This window comes from Mesoplodon bidens, assembly GCF_964165515.1.
Source record: "Mesoplodon bidens genome assembly, chromosome: 4".
Taxonomy (NCBI): domain Eukaryota; kingdom Metazoa; phylum Chordata; class Mammalia; order Artiodactyla; family Ziphiidae; genus Mesoplodon; species Mesoplodon bidens.
In genome coordinates, this window is record NC_138160.1 from 123,488,521 (window position 1) to 123,502,915 (window position 14,395).

At 41.0% G+C, this 14,395-nt stretch overlaps 1 protein-coding gene across 1 annotated transcript in view; it reads left to right on the forward strand.

Annotated features, from left to right (window-relative positions):
- The window catches only part of KCTD16 (potassium channel tetramerization domain containing 16), a 296,606-nt gene extending 282,543 nt beyond the window's left edge, over positions 1–14,063 (forward strand). The window contains exon 3 of the mRNA XM_081232481.1: positions 8,239–14,063. Within this exon, the coding sequence (XP_081088607.1) occupies positions 8,239–8,693 (455 nt within the window). The 3' untranslated portion in view covers positions 8,694–14,063. The remainder of the gene's footprint in view (positions 1–8,238) is intronic.
- Positions 14,064–14,395: the final 332 nt, after the last annotated feature.

The window sequence follows — 14,395 nt, forward strand, 5'->3', positions numbered from 1 at the left end:
AGATTATGTAAAGTGCTAAGCACAATGCTAGGTACATAGGAGTCCTCAATAAATGATATCTATTATTATGCTAAGTTTCTGGTTATGGAGGTACAGCTATTGTCTTATTTATTGTTGGAATAACTATGTACAACAGGTGGCAGTATTGCCTTAGTATGTCTCTTGAGGGTGTTCGTCAAATTTGTTGGGACTAGTGTAGCAAAGAGACTATGATTCCAGAAAAGAAACAAGTCACCAACAAAGTAGCTTAGAAAACTAATAGTACTTGTGCCCTAAAGCACTGGCCAATATTAGTGCTAGAATTGTGCAAGTGTTCAGAAGATGATAGAGGTAAACTAGACAGAAATTAAAGGTGTTAATATGAATTTGATATAGTGTTCAAGACTTTTATTGTAAGTAGCACAAAATTACCTTTCACTAGATTAAGCCAACAGAGAATTTCTTGGCTTGTAAAATTATAAGGCTGGGAACGGGGCCAACTTGTGATACCACTAGATGTAGGGCTCTGGCTCTTGACTATTTCTCAGCTTTGCCTGTCCTGTTTGGCTCCTTCATGCATGAATATTCTCTCGAACTGGTAAGGAAAATAGCCAGTGAACTCACATCCTCCTGGTTTGGTACAGCCCACATCATAAGGCAGATACTACCCGTGAGTTCGAGTAGAACAGTCACAGTGGCGACTCCGATTCACCCAGCTTGGCTCACTTGACCGTGCCTGAATCACCCACTACAGTTGGGAGATGGGAAGTTCACATTTGGTCCATGTGTCCTCCCCTTATGGCCAGACGTGGCACCATGGTTGACAGCCCTTTCAGGATGTGATAGGGAAGAGGCAGTTCCCTAAAGGAAAAGAAGGGTGGTTTTACTGGAAAAGGGGGACATGCAAACCCTGTAATAATTTCATATACATTTCATTCTAAGAGGTAAAATACTCTGAGATATTGATTGAGAGGAGTTGTAGCAGAACTTATTTCTTTTTTCTTTATTAGTTTCTGCTTTATAACAAAGTGAATCAGTCATACATATACATCTGTTCCTATATCCCTTCCCTCTTGCATCTCCCTCCCTCCCACCCTCCCTATCCCACCCTTCCAGTTGGTCACAAAGCACTGAGCTGATCTTCCTGTAGCAGAACTTATTATTTGGGGGACTTGTTCAAGTTTATGAAAACTGGTGAAGAAAAATATAAAAACAAGTGGCCAGGATGAAGAAGACTGGGTGGGAAGAGAGATGAGATGGGCCACAGAACTCCCTATGAAATAGGCAAATAGGACTTTGGGGACAGGAGTAATTCAGTATGATTTTAGCTGAAAAATGCTGAGACTTAAAAGGAGGAAATACAATAAAGAGGAGGAAAGCAAGAGAAGGACAAAAGGCCCTGGATGTGAAATAAATGTGTCTTCAAGGAGCACTTGAAAGAGCAAGGCAATAGGCCAGAAAGTTAAAGTTCAGAATTACAGCCTTATACACATCATTGCATTGCTTTATTTAGAGAGACACCTCACAGGTGAAAAGCCTGAGCTAGGAGGGTGTCTGAGTATCACCAAAGTGGAAAATTATGTGACTAGAGACTATAGTTGAGTGGTTAAGAAAGTTAATTTTTACTGAAGTTGTATAATGCCTTTGGGATTTTTTGGATATTAATAAATAATTATGGGCTTCCCTGGTGGCGCAGTGGTTGAGAGTCCGCCTGCCGATGCAGGAGACAGGGGTTCGTGCCCCGGTCTGGGAAGATCTCACATGCCGCGGAGCGGCTGGGCCCGTGAGCCATGGCCGCTGAGCCTGTGCGTCCGGAGCCTGTGCTCCGCAACGGGAGAGGCCACAACAGTGAGAGGCCCGCATAAAGCAAAAAAAAAAAATAATAAATAAATAAATAAATAATTATGAGTGATGATCCATTAGAACATCTGTATATACAGTTATTCAATTCTGGATGGATTTTGCCATTATCTCTGTTGATCAGCATGTTTTATGTTTTTGTCACATGCATATAAATGTCTAGTGATATGCCTAAACATTTTCCATTTTTCAGGTCAGGTTTTCTATCTTTTTTTTTTCTTTTGGAGGAAGGTTTACTGCCTCTCACAAACACCCTAAACCAAAAATTACTTTCTGTACACATCATCCATTTCCTCTCCCGTTCATTTTCATGCAGGTATTTCCTGCTGTCCTGATAGCCTAGTGTTTATGTGCCCTGGAGTGTGCATTAGAATTCAGAAGAGAACAAACCCAGGCTTTAACACAGGAAAATGGACATTAAACCAGCCTAGAAACACATCCATAGTTACACATTGTGGTGGTGTGATAGAAACAGGTTGGAAGTTAGGACTGGCTTAAATTGGGTTGGGGGATGAATAGGTAAGGCGCTCTGAGAAAAGGATGGACAAAAAAGTGCTGAACAAGTGAAAATCAGAAGAATAAGTTGCTGGGATAATCAGATGCAAAACACTTAATAAGGTATAAGAAAGGGCAGCTGGGCAGCAACTGAACTGAGATGATTTTTTAATAAATTTATTTATTTATTTATTTATTTATGGCTGTATTGGGTCTTCGTTTCTGTGCGAGGGCTTTCTCCAGTTGCGGTGAGTGGGGGCCACTCTTCATCGTGGTGCGTGGGCCTCTCTGTTGCGGCCCCTCGTTGCAGAGCACAGGCTCCAGACACACAGGCTCAGTAGTTGTGGCTCACGGGCCCAGTTGCTCCACAGCATGTGGGATCCTCCCAGACCAGGGCTCAAACCTGTGTCCCCTGCATCGGCAGGCGGATTCTTAACCACTGCACCACCAGGGAAGCCCGAGATGATGGTTTTTACTTCCATTCCCTAACTCCTCCATTTGCACTCATGGTCCAGCAGGTCGAGAGCTGTGTCTTTCTTTTCTGCTGCATCCCTGGCGGGGTCTGTGTGCTGTTATTAAGCTGTTGTCTCTCGGCTTCAAACCCACCCCTCTCTACTGTGCTGTCTGATGCTGAGGCTGGGATTCAGCTAACCACGCTTTTCATTGGCCAAGCTGGCTTCCTGTTAGATTCTGTCTGTGGGGGGCGCTAGAGGAAGACTGTAATAACAGGGGGAAAAGAAGGACTCATCAGAATCAACTCAGCTTTTATTTACCCCAGAAGCAGTTGGTTCCGGTTCTCTCTCTCTTTTTTTTTTTTTTTTTTTCTGTAATCCCCAGAGCCAGGCTTCTTCAGAGATACCAGGACCAGCAGGCATGGTGCCCTCCTCACATGCCTGGGTCTCACCTCCCATAGGATGCCTTTTGCCAGCATCTAGGTTCTAGTAACCCCCTCTCTTTTCTTTGTCTCCCCAGCCCTAAGGGTGGTGTCTGCCTCTTGCAGTCACTATCTTTGACTCCTCCAACATCTGTTTAACCAATTCCTTATATTAAATTCTCCCTGTTCAGATAACAGGTGGAACGTCTGTTTTCCTGACTGGCCCTGGCAGATGCCTGGGTGATTTAACTGTCTGCTGTTGCCCAAACTTGCCATGTCTTAATGAGAATCCCCAGCTGGGTCCCTTCAAGGCCAAATATCCCTAAGTGGAAAAGGTCAACCACAAGCAAGAAATGATGATTGTCAAGCTGGAAGATGTATTTTTCTCAGATGCTTGCACAGTCTGCTTATTCCCAATCTCCACTATGCAATATCTTTTCCAAGGTTAGCAGAATTATAAAAACATCAATTTAGGCATTATTGACGTTTCAACTGGGACACCGAGAAGGTGTTTCAGCAGCCTTGATAAATTAAATCTGACCACCTAGCTCCCAGAATGGCAGGTTCCTACATCATTGACAGAGAAGACAGGGGAAAGCAGTTTTCCCAGCTGTTGCTGTAAATGATGTGCCTTGTGCTCACAGCCATTAGCAGGTGGAGAATTTGAAGTGTGGGTAGATTGCAGAGCTGCCTCTTTTAAAAATGTATAAGCACTTTGTGAGTTTTCTAAGTCATGCTTCACTCAGTTCAGTTTGAATTTTTCATAGGGGAGAAAGATTCTGTTGTCTTTCCTCTTTTATTTCTTCTTTGACAGTAAGGACTTAGGGCTACAGTGGAAAGGGACCGAGTCTAATCATATAATTTTCTTGACTGGTCCTCAATTTTTCCGAGTTGTAAAATGTTGGAAGATTCAGTGTTTAAGGACTTGAGGCTATTGAGTTTCCTGCCCCTCACCATTTAATCCAAACTACAAATTTCCCTGGGCTCTGGGTTTAAATTTATTTGATGCGTCCTAAAGTAAATTTTTATCCTGGAAGACTCATCCATTTGTGAAATTCTAAGCACCGCACTTTGAAGGGACCTTCCTTCCAAAATGATCCCCTGGTCATATACTATGTTCCTCTCCACTCCCAAATAGAGTCAGACATTATGAAATGCTCAGTGTACATTTTCCTGACAAGTGCAATTATAGCATCAGTGTTCTTCCCAACATGATGCTCCAGCCAGACCTAAGAATTGGTTTTATAGCGTGTTAGTGGAAACATAATCATCATATCTAACATATTTGTTTATGTAGATCAGTGTCTGGCTTCTGGTAGAACAAATGTGGAACGTGTACACTGATTGAAATGCATATTGGGTGTCACAAACCATGAAACATCTTTACCTTCATTGACTATCTCATTTAATTTTCCTAAAACCCTTATGAGGAAGATACTATTACTAGCCTTATTTTTCAGATGAGGAAACTGAGGCTCAGAGAGGTAAAGTAATCCAAGCTGACATATTTCAGGGCCTGACTCTGGAGCCTGACATCTGTCTGCTACATTATCAACTTGATATAATTCAACACATGTGTCTGGCTCATTCATTTAAGCGTCAAACATTTATCAAACCTCTATTATGTGCCAGGCAGCAAAAATGAAATCCAACAAATTCAGCAATGGTTTATTTAAAAATAAGGAAGAGCTATTAGGCTCTTTGACCAGCAACTAGTTAATACACCCCTCGAAAGGCAGTAGAGGTTTTGCTTTTTTAATATCAATAAATCAGACTTTTCTGGGAATGAAATGGCTTTCTCCCTATATCTGACTAATCAATTGTAACTTATTTTCTCCAGCCAGCATTGAAACCTCAGCAAATTGAGAGCAAAAGTATGTTGCAATCTGAAGTACCAAGGTATTTAGGAAATCATATTTTGCTGTAATTGTGGGGATTCTAGAATACCTACAGTTACAGAACATACCTTTCAGAGATGCATTTACACTTTCCAGAACAGGTGAGTACATGTCAGTGGGACTGCAAGGGTGAAAGGGTTTTCTGTGTTCTAGTTTATAACCTCTCTCTGCTGTGGTTAAATTCTTGGGAAGGAGGTGATCAACCAGACAGTACTTCCAAAAAAGAAACAGCGTGGTTCTCTTCTCACATTTGATTATTTTTCAAATTTCATAATGACTCTTCACGAAGCACCTCCAGCTAGATGGTGTTAAGCCCATATTCTTCCTTGATTTCAATCTAATATGTAGACTTCAGGAGCCATCTTATGAATTATCTTTCCAAAATAGTAAAAGATTCAGATGTGCTCATAAAATATTGAAACGTGGTAGTATAACAAGCTCCACTAAAATTAATTTGTTTAATTTCACTTTAATAGTGATAGCACCTAGAATAAGTGGAAAGTAATGCTTCTGTTTGCCTAGAAGCTGGTGATCCAAGCTGAGATTTAAATCTGTGATCATCCTGGCAGTCCAGGGAGGAAATAATGCATCTGTGCCAGGTTCTTGGCTTGGACAGGTCTTGGAGGGCTGCGTGCAGTTTTCCACATGAATACACAGGACTCCCTCACATGGTGGTGTTTGCGTTGTTAAAATGCCTTTTAGAAAAGCCTCAGGTTTCCCTCCAAGTCCACTGAATGGAATGACTTTCATGGGAAGGTAACTGTTGGGCAGAGAAACACAGGTTTGTATTTCTACCAGTACAGCAGGTTTTATGGCCAAAATATTTTGTCATCTTGTTTTAAGGTAATAGGAGTACTCCAGCACATCTCCTTCTTCTTCTCCTTTCTCCTATTCCTCTTCTTTCTTTTTTTTAAGGCTAAGTTCAGTTTCTGAACTTTTCTCAAAAAAAAAAAAAATCAAGCTAGATCAACTCTGGGTTGAGATGATTACTTTTCCTTGACCCAATTAGCTGGAGCCATTTTTCCATCGAGTCATATTAGTATAGGGATGGTCAGGTTTGGAGAGGCAGAGGCAAAGTCTGCCTTCTGAAGGAGAAAAAACGTTCACCTCAGAGTCTGGGCTGGCGGACAGAAACCATTTCCTATTGCTGATATTTTCTGTTACCAGCTGGCACATGTTGAACAGTTTCTCTGTTGCACGGAAGAGATTTATTTGTAATAGCCTGAGATAACTAGGACATTACTGCTGTGGTGATTCCTTTTAGCTAATGGGATTGTTGCATTTCATTTAATGGGTATATAAGTATATGAATACTCAGTCACATTGTAAAAAGTGGTTCAAAAGAGCAGGTATACACGAGAGAGACTTTTGGAATTGTACTTTACAGGGACTTTTTTTTTATCTCAGGGGAAAAATGTATAAATTGCTATAAATATTTAAATCATTTAGCTATGTAGAGGACAGGCATTGTAAAAGATGGCAGGATATAACTTTCCTAATAGTTTCCATTCTAGGGTTCCTCTACTTTGACCACATTAGAAATGACAATAAAGTGAGATCTTATTATCATGTGACTTATTATTTATGAGTATAAGATATAGTGCAAATCAAAACTAGGTCTCCTTTAAAACATATAAACATACCACATTATCCTTGTCCTCAATATTAGCATCATAAAGGGGATTGATTTCCCTTTTTTTTATGGCTTAAGTGCAATGAACTATATGAAATACCCAATGTATAACATATCAGTAAACAATATTAAGCTCATGACTCCAAGAAGACTGTGGCTGTTCAGAGGGTGGAAGGCTGGGAGCAGTGACTTATGTTTAGGAAATGCTTTGTGCCATAATTGTGGATTTCCTAGTTTAGGGAGCCACCAACTGAGTATCTGAAAAATGGCTCTGCCTCCAAATAGCTCAACACAATGCTATGAATCAAGACTTAGGGAAATAGGGAGAGAGGAATTCACACCGGCTTAAATATATTGTAGTGGGTCATATAAGTGAAAGCTCATTGACAGGTCTAGCTTCAGGTATGGCTGGATCCAGGTATTTAAATGTTATTATTAGGATAGTATTTTAATGAATTTCTACACTGTGACTTGAGCTGTTTTCTGGGATGACAACAAGGAACATTTTACCTTGTCCACCTCAGGGTGCTCATGGTATAGTAGCTGAGATGCCTAAGGTGGAAAAGAACTATAACAAAATATGATATGTGCACTAATAGATGCATTTACAAAAGTAGACCATAACTCAGAGGAAAAACTTAACAACTACTTCTGAGGATAGCTAAACAAGGACTTCAGAGAGGAATGAAACCTTGAAAATTGTTTTGAAAGAGAAGCAGGAATTTTACAGACAGCCTTGGTTATAGTATTTGGGAGACCTGTATTCAAATCCCAGCCCTGCCATTTACAGATAGTGCAAACTACGACAAGTTTCTTAAATTCCCAGGGTCTTAGTTTCCTTGTATGGGAACTGGGAGTGGAGCTACTGATTTCTTCGGATTATCATGAGGACCCGGTGAATTGATGCGTGCACAGAGCTTACGTGGGGGCCAGCACAAAGTAAGCCCTCCCTGACTGGTAGCTGTCATTCCACTCTTCTAGACTCCCCCATTTACCTGACTGCAATAACATGGGGCATTGGATTAGGGTTTAACATCAGCCCCAGTAAAATCAGCTAGCATTTATTGAGCGCTTACTGCATGCCACACATTGCATTAAGAATTTCACTTGCCTTGTCTAAATCCACCCTACAACTCTTGGAAGTGGGGAAATTATTATCCTCATGTCACAGATAAGGAAACTGAAGCTTTGAGAATTTAAGGGATATGCCAACGTAGCAAGATTAGTGATGGTATAGCTGAGTAACTCTCTAACTCCAATACCCATGGGCTGAAGCATTATACTGTATTTCTTGTCATGCAGCACGCCATCATTAACTTGCTTTGCTCGATGAACTTGGCTGCTGGGTACTCCTGTTGCAGCCCACTCCGTGTGCCATCCCATTTCTTCTAAAGACATGGTTGTGGATGCTCGTGTGCGTGTGTGTGCTCACATGCTGTGTTGTTACTCCACACTGAGCTGCCTGGCATTCATCCCTTGGGTCCTGTGCTTCCTTGCAGGTGAGCCATCTAGGTGGTCATCCTCGCACTGTGATTGTTGCTGCAAGAATGGCAAGGGTGACAAAGAAGGAGAGAGTGGCACCTCTTGCAATGACCTCTCCACCTCCAGCTGCGACAGCCAGTCCGAGGCCAGCTCTCCCCAGGAGACAGTCATCTGTGGGCCTGTGACACGCCAGACCAACATCCAGACTCTGGACCGTCCCATCAAGAAGGGCCCCGTCCAACTGATCCAGCAGTCAGAGATGCGACGGAAAAGTGACCTGCTCCGGACTCTGACTTCGGGCTCCAGGGAGTCGAACATGAGCAGCAAAAAAAAACCTGTTAAGGAAAAGCTCTCAATTGAGGAAGAGCTGGAGAAATGCATCCAGGATTTCCTAAAGATCAAAATTCCAGAGAGGTTCCCTGAGCGAAAACATCCGTGGCAATCTGAACTTTTACGGAAGTATCATCTATAGTGGAGGGAGGGGGAGGGGGGAGAAGAAACAGATCGTGTCACCCTTTTGAAGTAAACCTCCTAAAAGAAATTCATGTTTGAAAAGAAAAACAATAACTAACAATACACGTTTGTTAGAATACAGTAGCCCATTGATGTACTACTGCCTGTTTACCTAGTTCACCTTAACATGTCAATCCACAGGGTAGATTTCTTTCCAGATGTGGAAGTATAAGAATCTCTCTCTCTTCTTTTTGTTCTCTATTTGTTTGTTAACTTGGTCCCGTGTGCTGAGTATCTTATGTATAATGAGAGCCAGCTACATAAGTATAGCTGAGAGGCCTTGGGAATCATTTATCCCAAGCTGGGTTTTACTCTCCTCTTCTACCTCCCTCCTTTGAATGAGAATATGGTAGAGATCTGACCCATTGCCATAGGTCTGGGTTTTTAAATTTTCCTTTTCCCTTTTGTTTATGGGGTAAGGGGGGAATGGCAGATTTATATGACTTTTCACTCAAATCGATTACGTGCCAGTTTATATTGACTCCGTATGCATGAGTATTTGTGCAGCACAAGCCCAACAAAGTGTGTATATACACACAGTGCACATGAGCCCAGGGCCTGGGCATCCTAAGAGGTGTGCTTTTGCTCTCAGCAGCACCCTCTTAGAGTCCTTCAGACACAGGAGCCTCTGCTCTTACCTTAAAACCCTTCTGGGAAGATTTCCCAACCTCTCTTGGCAACACTTCCTAACATCAGAGAACCTTCGTCATCAACAAATTACCTTCCTTATTTCAAAATTAACACCCTCAGGCTCCATTTTACTGCGTTACTCTTTCTCTGCACTAGGAGAAGGTGAGAAGAGCTAGTCACATATTCTTTGTGTTTTTTTAAAAAAACAAAACATCCCTAATCCACAAAAATGACTGCAAAACGACCCCACGTTCAGTCTTCTCTACCCTGAGCTGAATTACCTTCCTTCTCGCAGTGTTTTCAGAGTCCTTACTGCCCATGTTTTCATGGTGTGGCCTTTTCACGTAATCCACGTTAAGTTCTCTGCATTCCCGTGTAGCTGTGGAAGTAAGAAAAACACACAGCACTTGGATGAGGGTTCAGCCTTTTGTTTTAAGAGGAAGTTGTATTCCACACCTCTCCTAGTAATGTCTCATAGCTTGTTCAAATTGCAGTGCTTCACTGTTACTTCCTTATATCCAGTTTTGTTGGCCTTTGGGATCTGGGATTTGGCTGTGTCCATACTAGGATTTGGCTGTCGTTTCTGTGATGTCTGTGAACAACCCAACTAGATAACTGAAGCTCTGAAATTAAGACTTTGGCTTTCTAAACTGTCTTTCTTGATTATATCCTTCACCTATATAGACACAGCCAAAAAGATGCTGTTAACAGCCATCCATCCATGTGACTCTGTATTCTATTAACATACCAATAGTTTTTTCATAGACTTGTGGTAAGTGAAGGTTAAAGGGCAAGTTTTTACTTTCAGCATTCCTCGTGCATTTCAGTGGGAACTGAAAATATAATTTGTCCATCATTAATTGTGTGCCAAGCACTACTAATTTTTTTTTTTACTGTGTGTGTGTGTGTGTGTGTGTGTGTATGTGTATGTGTATCACAGGTAATAAAGGCAACTGGATGATGTTTGTAGGAGGGAAACATAATGACCAATTGCTTCTTTTTGAAATCTTTCACTGATGCACGTTTATCATGTAAGAGGTCTGTCTTGATTCCTATTATTATTGCCCATTAGTATATGGATATCTTTCTGAATTTTTATTAATTCTTACACCTGGGCAACAGACTCAGCCAATGTTTTCTTGTCCTAATGGTTCGAATGGACTTTACAGTTTTGCTGAAGTAGAAAAGAAAGATCATTTGGGGAGCTGAGTTGTCAAGAGAATTATAATTATGAATTTAAGTGGTGTTCTTTTTTGCAGTAGTATATTAGCAGACGTTTAATCTTAACTACAACATAGCTTTGTACAGCCTACCAGTATGTCTTCATTCTTTTCAGTGTTTCTTTATACCACATCAAAATATCATATTAATAATAGAAGATTCTGCAAAGAATCATAGAACTTAATGGGCCAAGAAGTTGAATTTGGTGAAAATATCCCCAAACTCACTTTGGTCAAATGATTCTTATGGTCCTACTGGAAGTTCTGTCAAAGAGTTGGGGGTCTAACTAAAATGGCCAAAGTCCCAACTTTCTTAAATTCCAGACCTGATTGTCATGCCTTCAAGATAGAAACACACTAGTAAGAATTAGAGAACTAGTAAGATGGCAGTCCACACACTACTCCTACTACATACTTTAAATGGGAAATTAAACACTGCAAAAGAAAATGTTCATGGCATTATTTCTCTCTTCTTTGACCTGTCATGAATTTGTTTCTGTTTAGGCTGTCTTTAAACCCCCAGTGAACAAAACCAGTGGTGGCAAGTCTGTTTAAAACAACAGTAACATTTTAAATCTGAGTCAGCTCTAGACTGACACTCACACCAGATAGTCCAAGTAGCTGAAACAACAGCGTGGTGTTCATTTGTGTGGTTGTTGGTGTGGAGATGACGGTAGACCTGATCAGTAAAAGGCTCTGCAGAGGCACCGAGTCCATGGACATCTTCAGTCCTAGTTCAGGAGGAGTTCAAGTGAGGTCTGTGTGGCCTGCAACATTGGAGATGAATTCTGGGTAAGTGAGTTAGAAGGTGAAATGCTGTAGTGGCCCTGCACCATGAATCAGGCCCATTTTCCTGAACTTAAAATAGTTTGAAGAACTTTTAGTTCACTTCCGGACAGAACAATATATATGGTTCGCTTCTTGAATATTGGTTATGACAAGGGCTGATATGAAGAGACTAGTAGCATCAAATAGGTCAAATGAATAACGAATCATATGTGCAGAGCCCCTACTCAGGTAGCCTCCCAGAAAATTCTGCAATGCTAAAATCCATTGAGCTTGGGGAGGTCATTCTCTGTGGTACATGGGGCTTCTGAAGGCAGAACTATATTTAAAATAAAGTCCCCCTACCCACTGTCAAAAAGGGAGTGATCTGTGTTTAGCAGGAAAGGGGGAAGACAGGAAAATAAAACTGTTGGATCATTGTGGTAGTGTGCTCTCCCTCCCCCTGCTAAGAAAAAAATTGCACTGAGATATGGCCATAAAACAACAAAGTGAAGTGGTTTCCAGAAGTTGCAGTGATGTTATCCTTTGTAATTGTAGGCACAGCTATCTTCCTGGAAATACATGCATGATGAATTATAATAAAAGGGGAACAATTCACAAACCGTAAGTGTTCCCTTTGTTCTGTATTCCTCCATAGCTATGTCTACCCCCAACCAATTCATTTGCAGGGGTTACATCTGTTAAAGTGGAGCTAACAAGGATTTTTTCACTTTCCCATTGGCCTTGTTTGATTCAGGGGCACCTTTATCCATAGGCACAGACCAGATGTGTATTGTTCATTTTGGGTCCTCTTAATTCCCACTGTTTGTGCTTCTGGATTACTTTTGCTTCTCTGATTATCCTTTCTGATTCCTTTAGATTTAGATTCCTTTCTGATTATCCTTTGTCTGTGCCAAGCAAAACATGCTCCAGTGAGACAAAGAAAAGGCATATGTGGTGTTTTGCAAAATTACTTGACCCCAACTCCCAAAATGGGAAACAAACTTTGATTCTCATATATTTTTCTCTGTTACAGTTTCAGATTTCCAACTTTGTATTTATAGTGTCTCAATCCAGAACATTTAAGTGCTGGTATTTTCTGCCACTAGCTATCATAACGTGCAACTTGACTAGTCTTGGTCTTCTGGATGATATTTCCTAGATTTAAGACTCTATGAGCTTGTAGGAAGAATCGTTTGTCACCTTCACGTGACATAGCAATTTTCAAAGGAAAAATGATGGGAGTTATTTTTTCCCTGATGACTCTGTGGCAGATAAATGTTTTTGCCAATTTGCATGCTGGGTTATACGTTTAGCATGGGCCGTTTCTCTCTTAATGTCTTGGTATTGTTGGCATCTTGCTATCTTGATGGCCCACTGTTCCAATTTATTTATTTTCTTTTATACTGTCAAACTAACACAGAGAAAGAATCAGAGTGAGTATTCTGTATTCTGAGGTAATATGGAGTTAGATGTCATTTGAACAGGACTGTACAATGATTAATATCTACAGAGAAATTAGACCAAATGAAACCTGCTGAAATGGGTTTGATTTATATTGCCTTCATCATTCTGATTTTAGAAGAAATGGTTATTGCTCTCCACCCCTGCTGAAAGAAAAGAGTGTTTGTTAAACTTTAATAATCACAGCTTTGTGATGCAAGCACAAAGTTTATTTGCTTGGAATGTCTGTTTTTCTCATCTTGCCATATACATTGGAATGGAGATTCTTCCCCTAGTGACCTCCACTGCAAAAGTTTTGGCAGTGTTTCCAGTACTCAGCATGCATAAAATCATTTGCAGCACTTGCATAAAAATGCAGATTCCTTGACCCTAACCCCAGAAAGTCTGATTCAGAAACTTCAAGCAGGGCCCAGGAATCTGCATTTTGGGCTATCACCCTTAATGGTTTTGATGAGATGGTCTGCGGACCTTCCTTTGAGAAACTCTGCTATTTAGGGACTATGCAGAGGTCAACATTTCTCTCACTTCCTAGTGGCACTTCCTCTCACTTTCTTTCCACTACAAATGAGTCAAAGCATGCATAATTCATTATCTTAAGAAAAAAGACCCAAAGAACATTCTAGGACTAGGGCAGAGCAGATTTCCGTAATTTGTTTGCCCTTTCATCTGCCTGTCAATCATAACATTTTCTTCATTTTGTGTATGTTTGATGTTTGTGCCTTTTTTTTTTTTTCCAAACTGAAAACCTACATCAATATAGTTTTATGACTGGGTAGATGGGAGCACATCTCTGAGTGAGATGTGTCCTAATGATACCCAACAAGGAGCAAAAATAATGACCTTTCCAAAGAAAGTTGTTCATTTCTAGGCCCTTTTACAGTTTGAGTCAGAGGAACCTTAGAGTGATTCATAATTTAATGATGTGTATGGCCCCAAAGGGGGTTCCAATAACTGCACATACAAGCCACCAAAATGAATATGGAATGTTTAGTGAATTTAGCTCTACTTCATGGATGAAATCCTGAGTCATTATATTGCTAAGTTTGTCCAATTTGATTCAAGCAGGACTAGGAAGTTTCCGAGTTGAAGACCCTGAACCCCAACATTAACTAAAAACTTCAAGCAAAACCCATGGGGAGAATAAATTTTTTAAAAAGAAATAAGGAGTGTTTTCAAAATTCCATTTGTAATGACATGAAATTCTCTAATTTTCCAGTCACTCTGACTAGGAGAGATGGCCATACTATGATTATTCAGAAAAAAAAAAATGGGCTTCCCTGGTAGCGCAGTGGTTGAGAGTCTGCCTGCCGATGCAGGGGACACGGGTTCGTGCCCCGGTCTGGGAAGATCCCACGTGCCGTGGAGCGGCTGGGCCCGTGAGCCATGGCCACTGAGCCTGCACGTCCGGAGCCTGTGCTCCGCAACGGGAGAGGCCACAGCAGTGAGAGGCCTGCATACCACAAAAAAAAAAAAAAAAAAAATTTTGGAGGTTTCAGTGACCCAGTTGGTCCTATCCATGTAACACAGTAACTGGAGATGTACCAGATTCCCACATGCAACAGGAAATAGAGAATAGATGGTT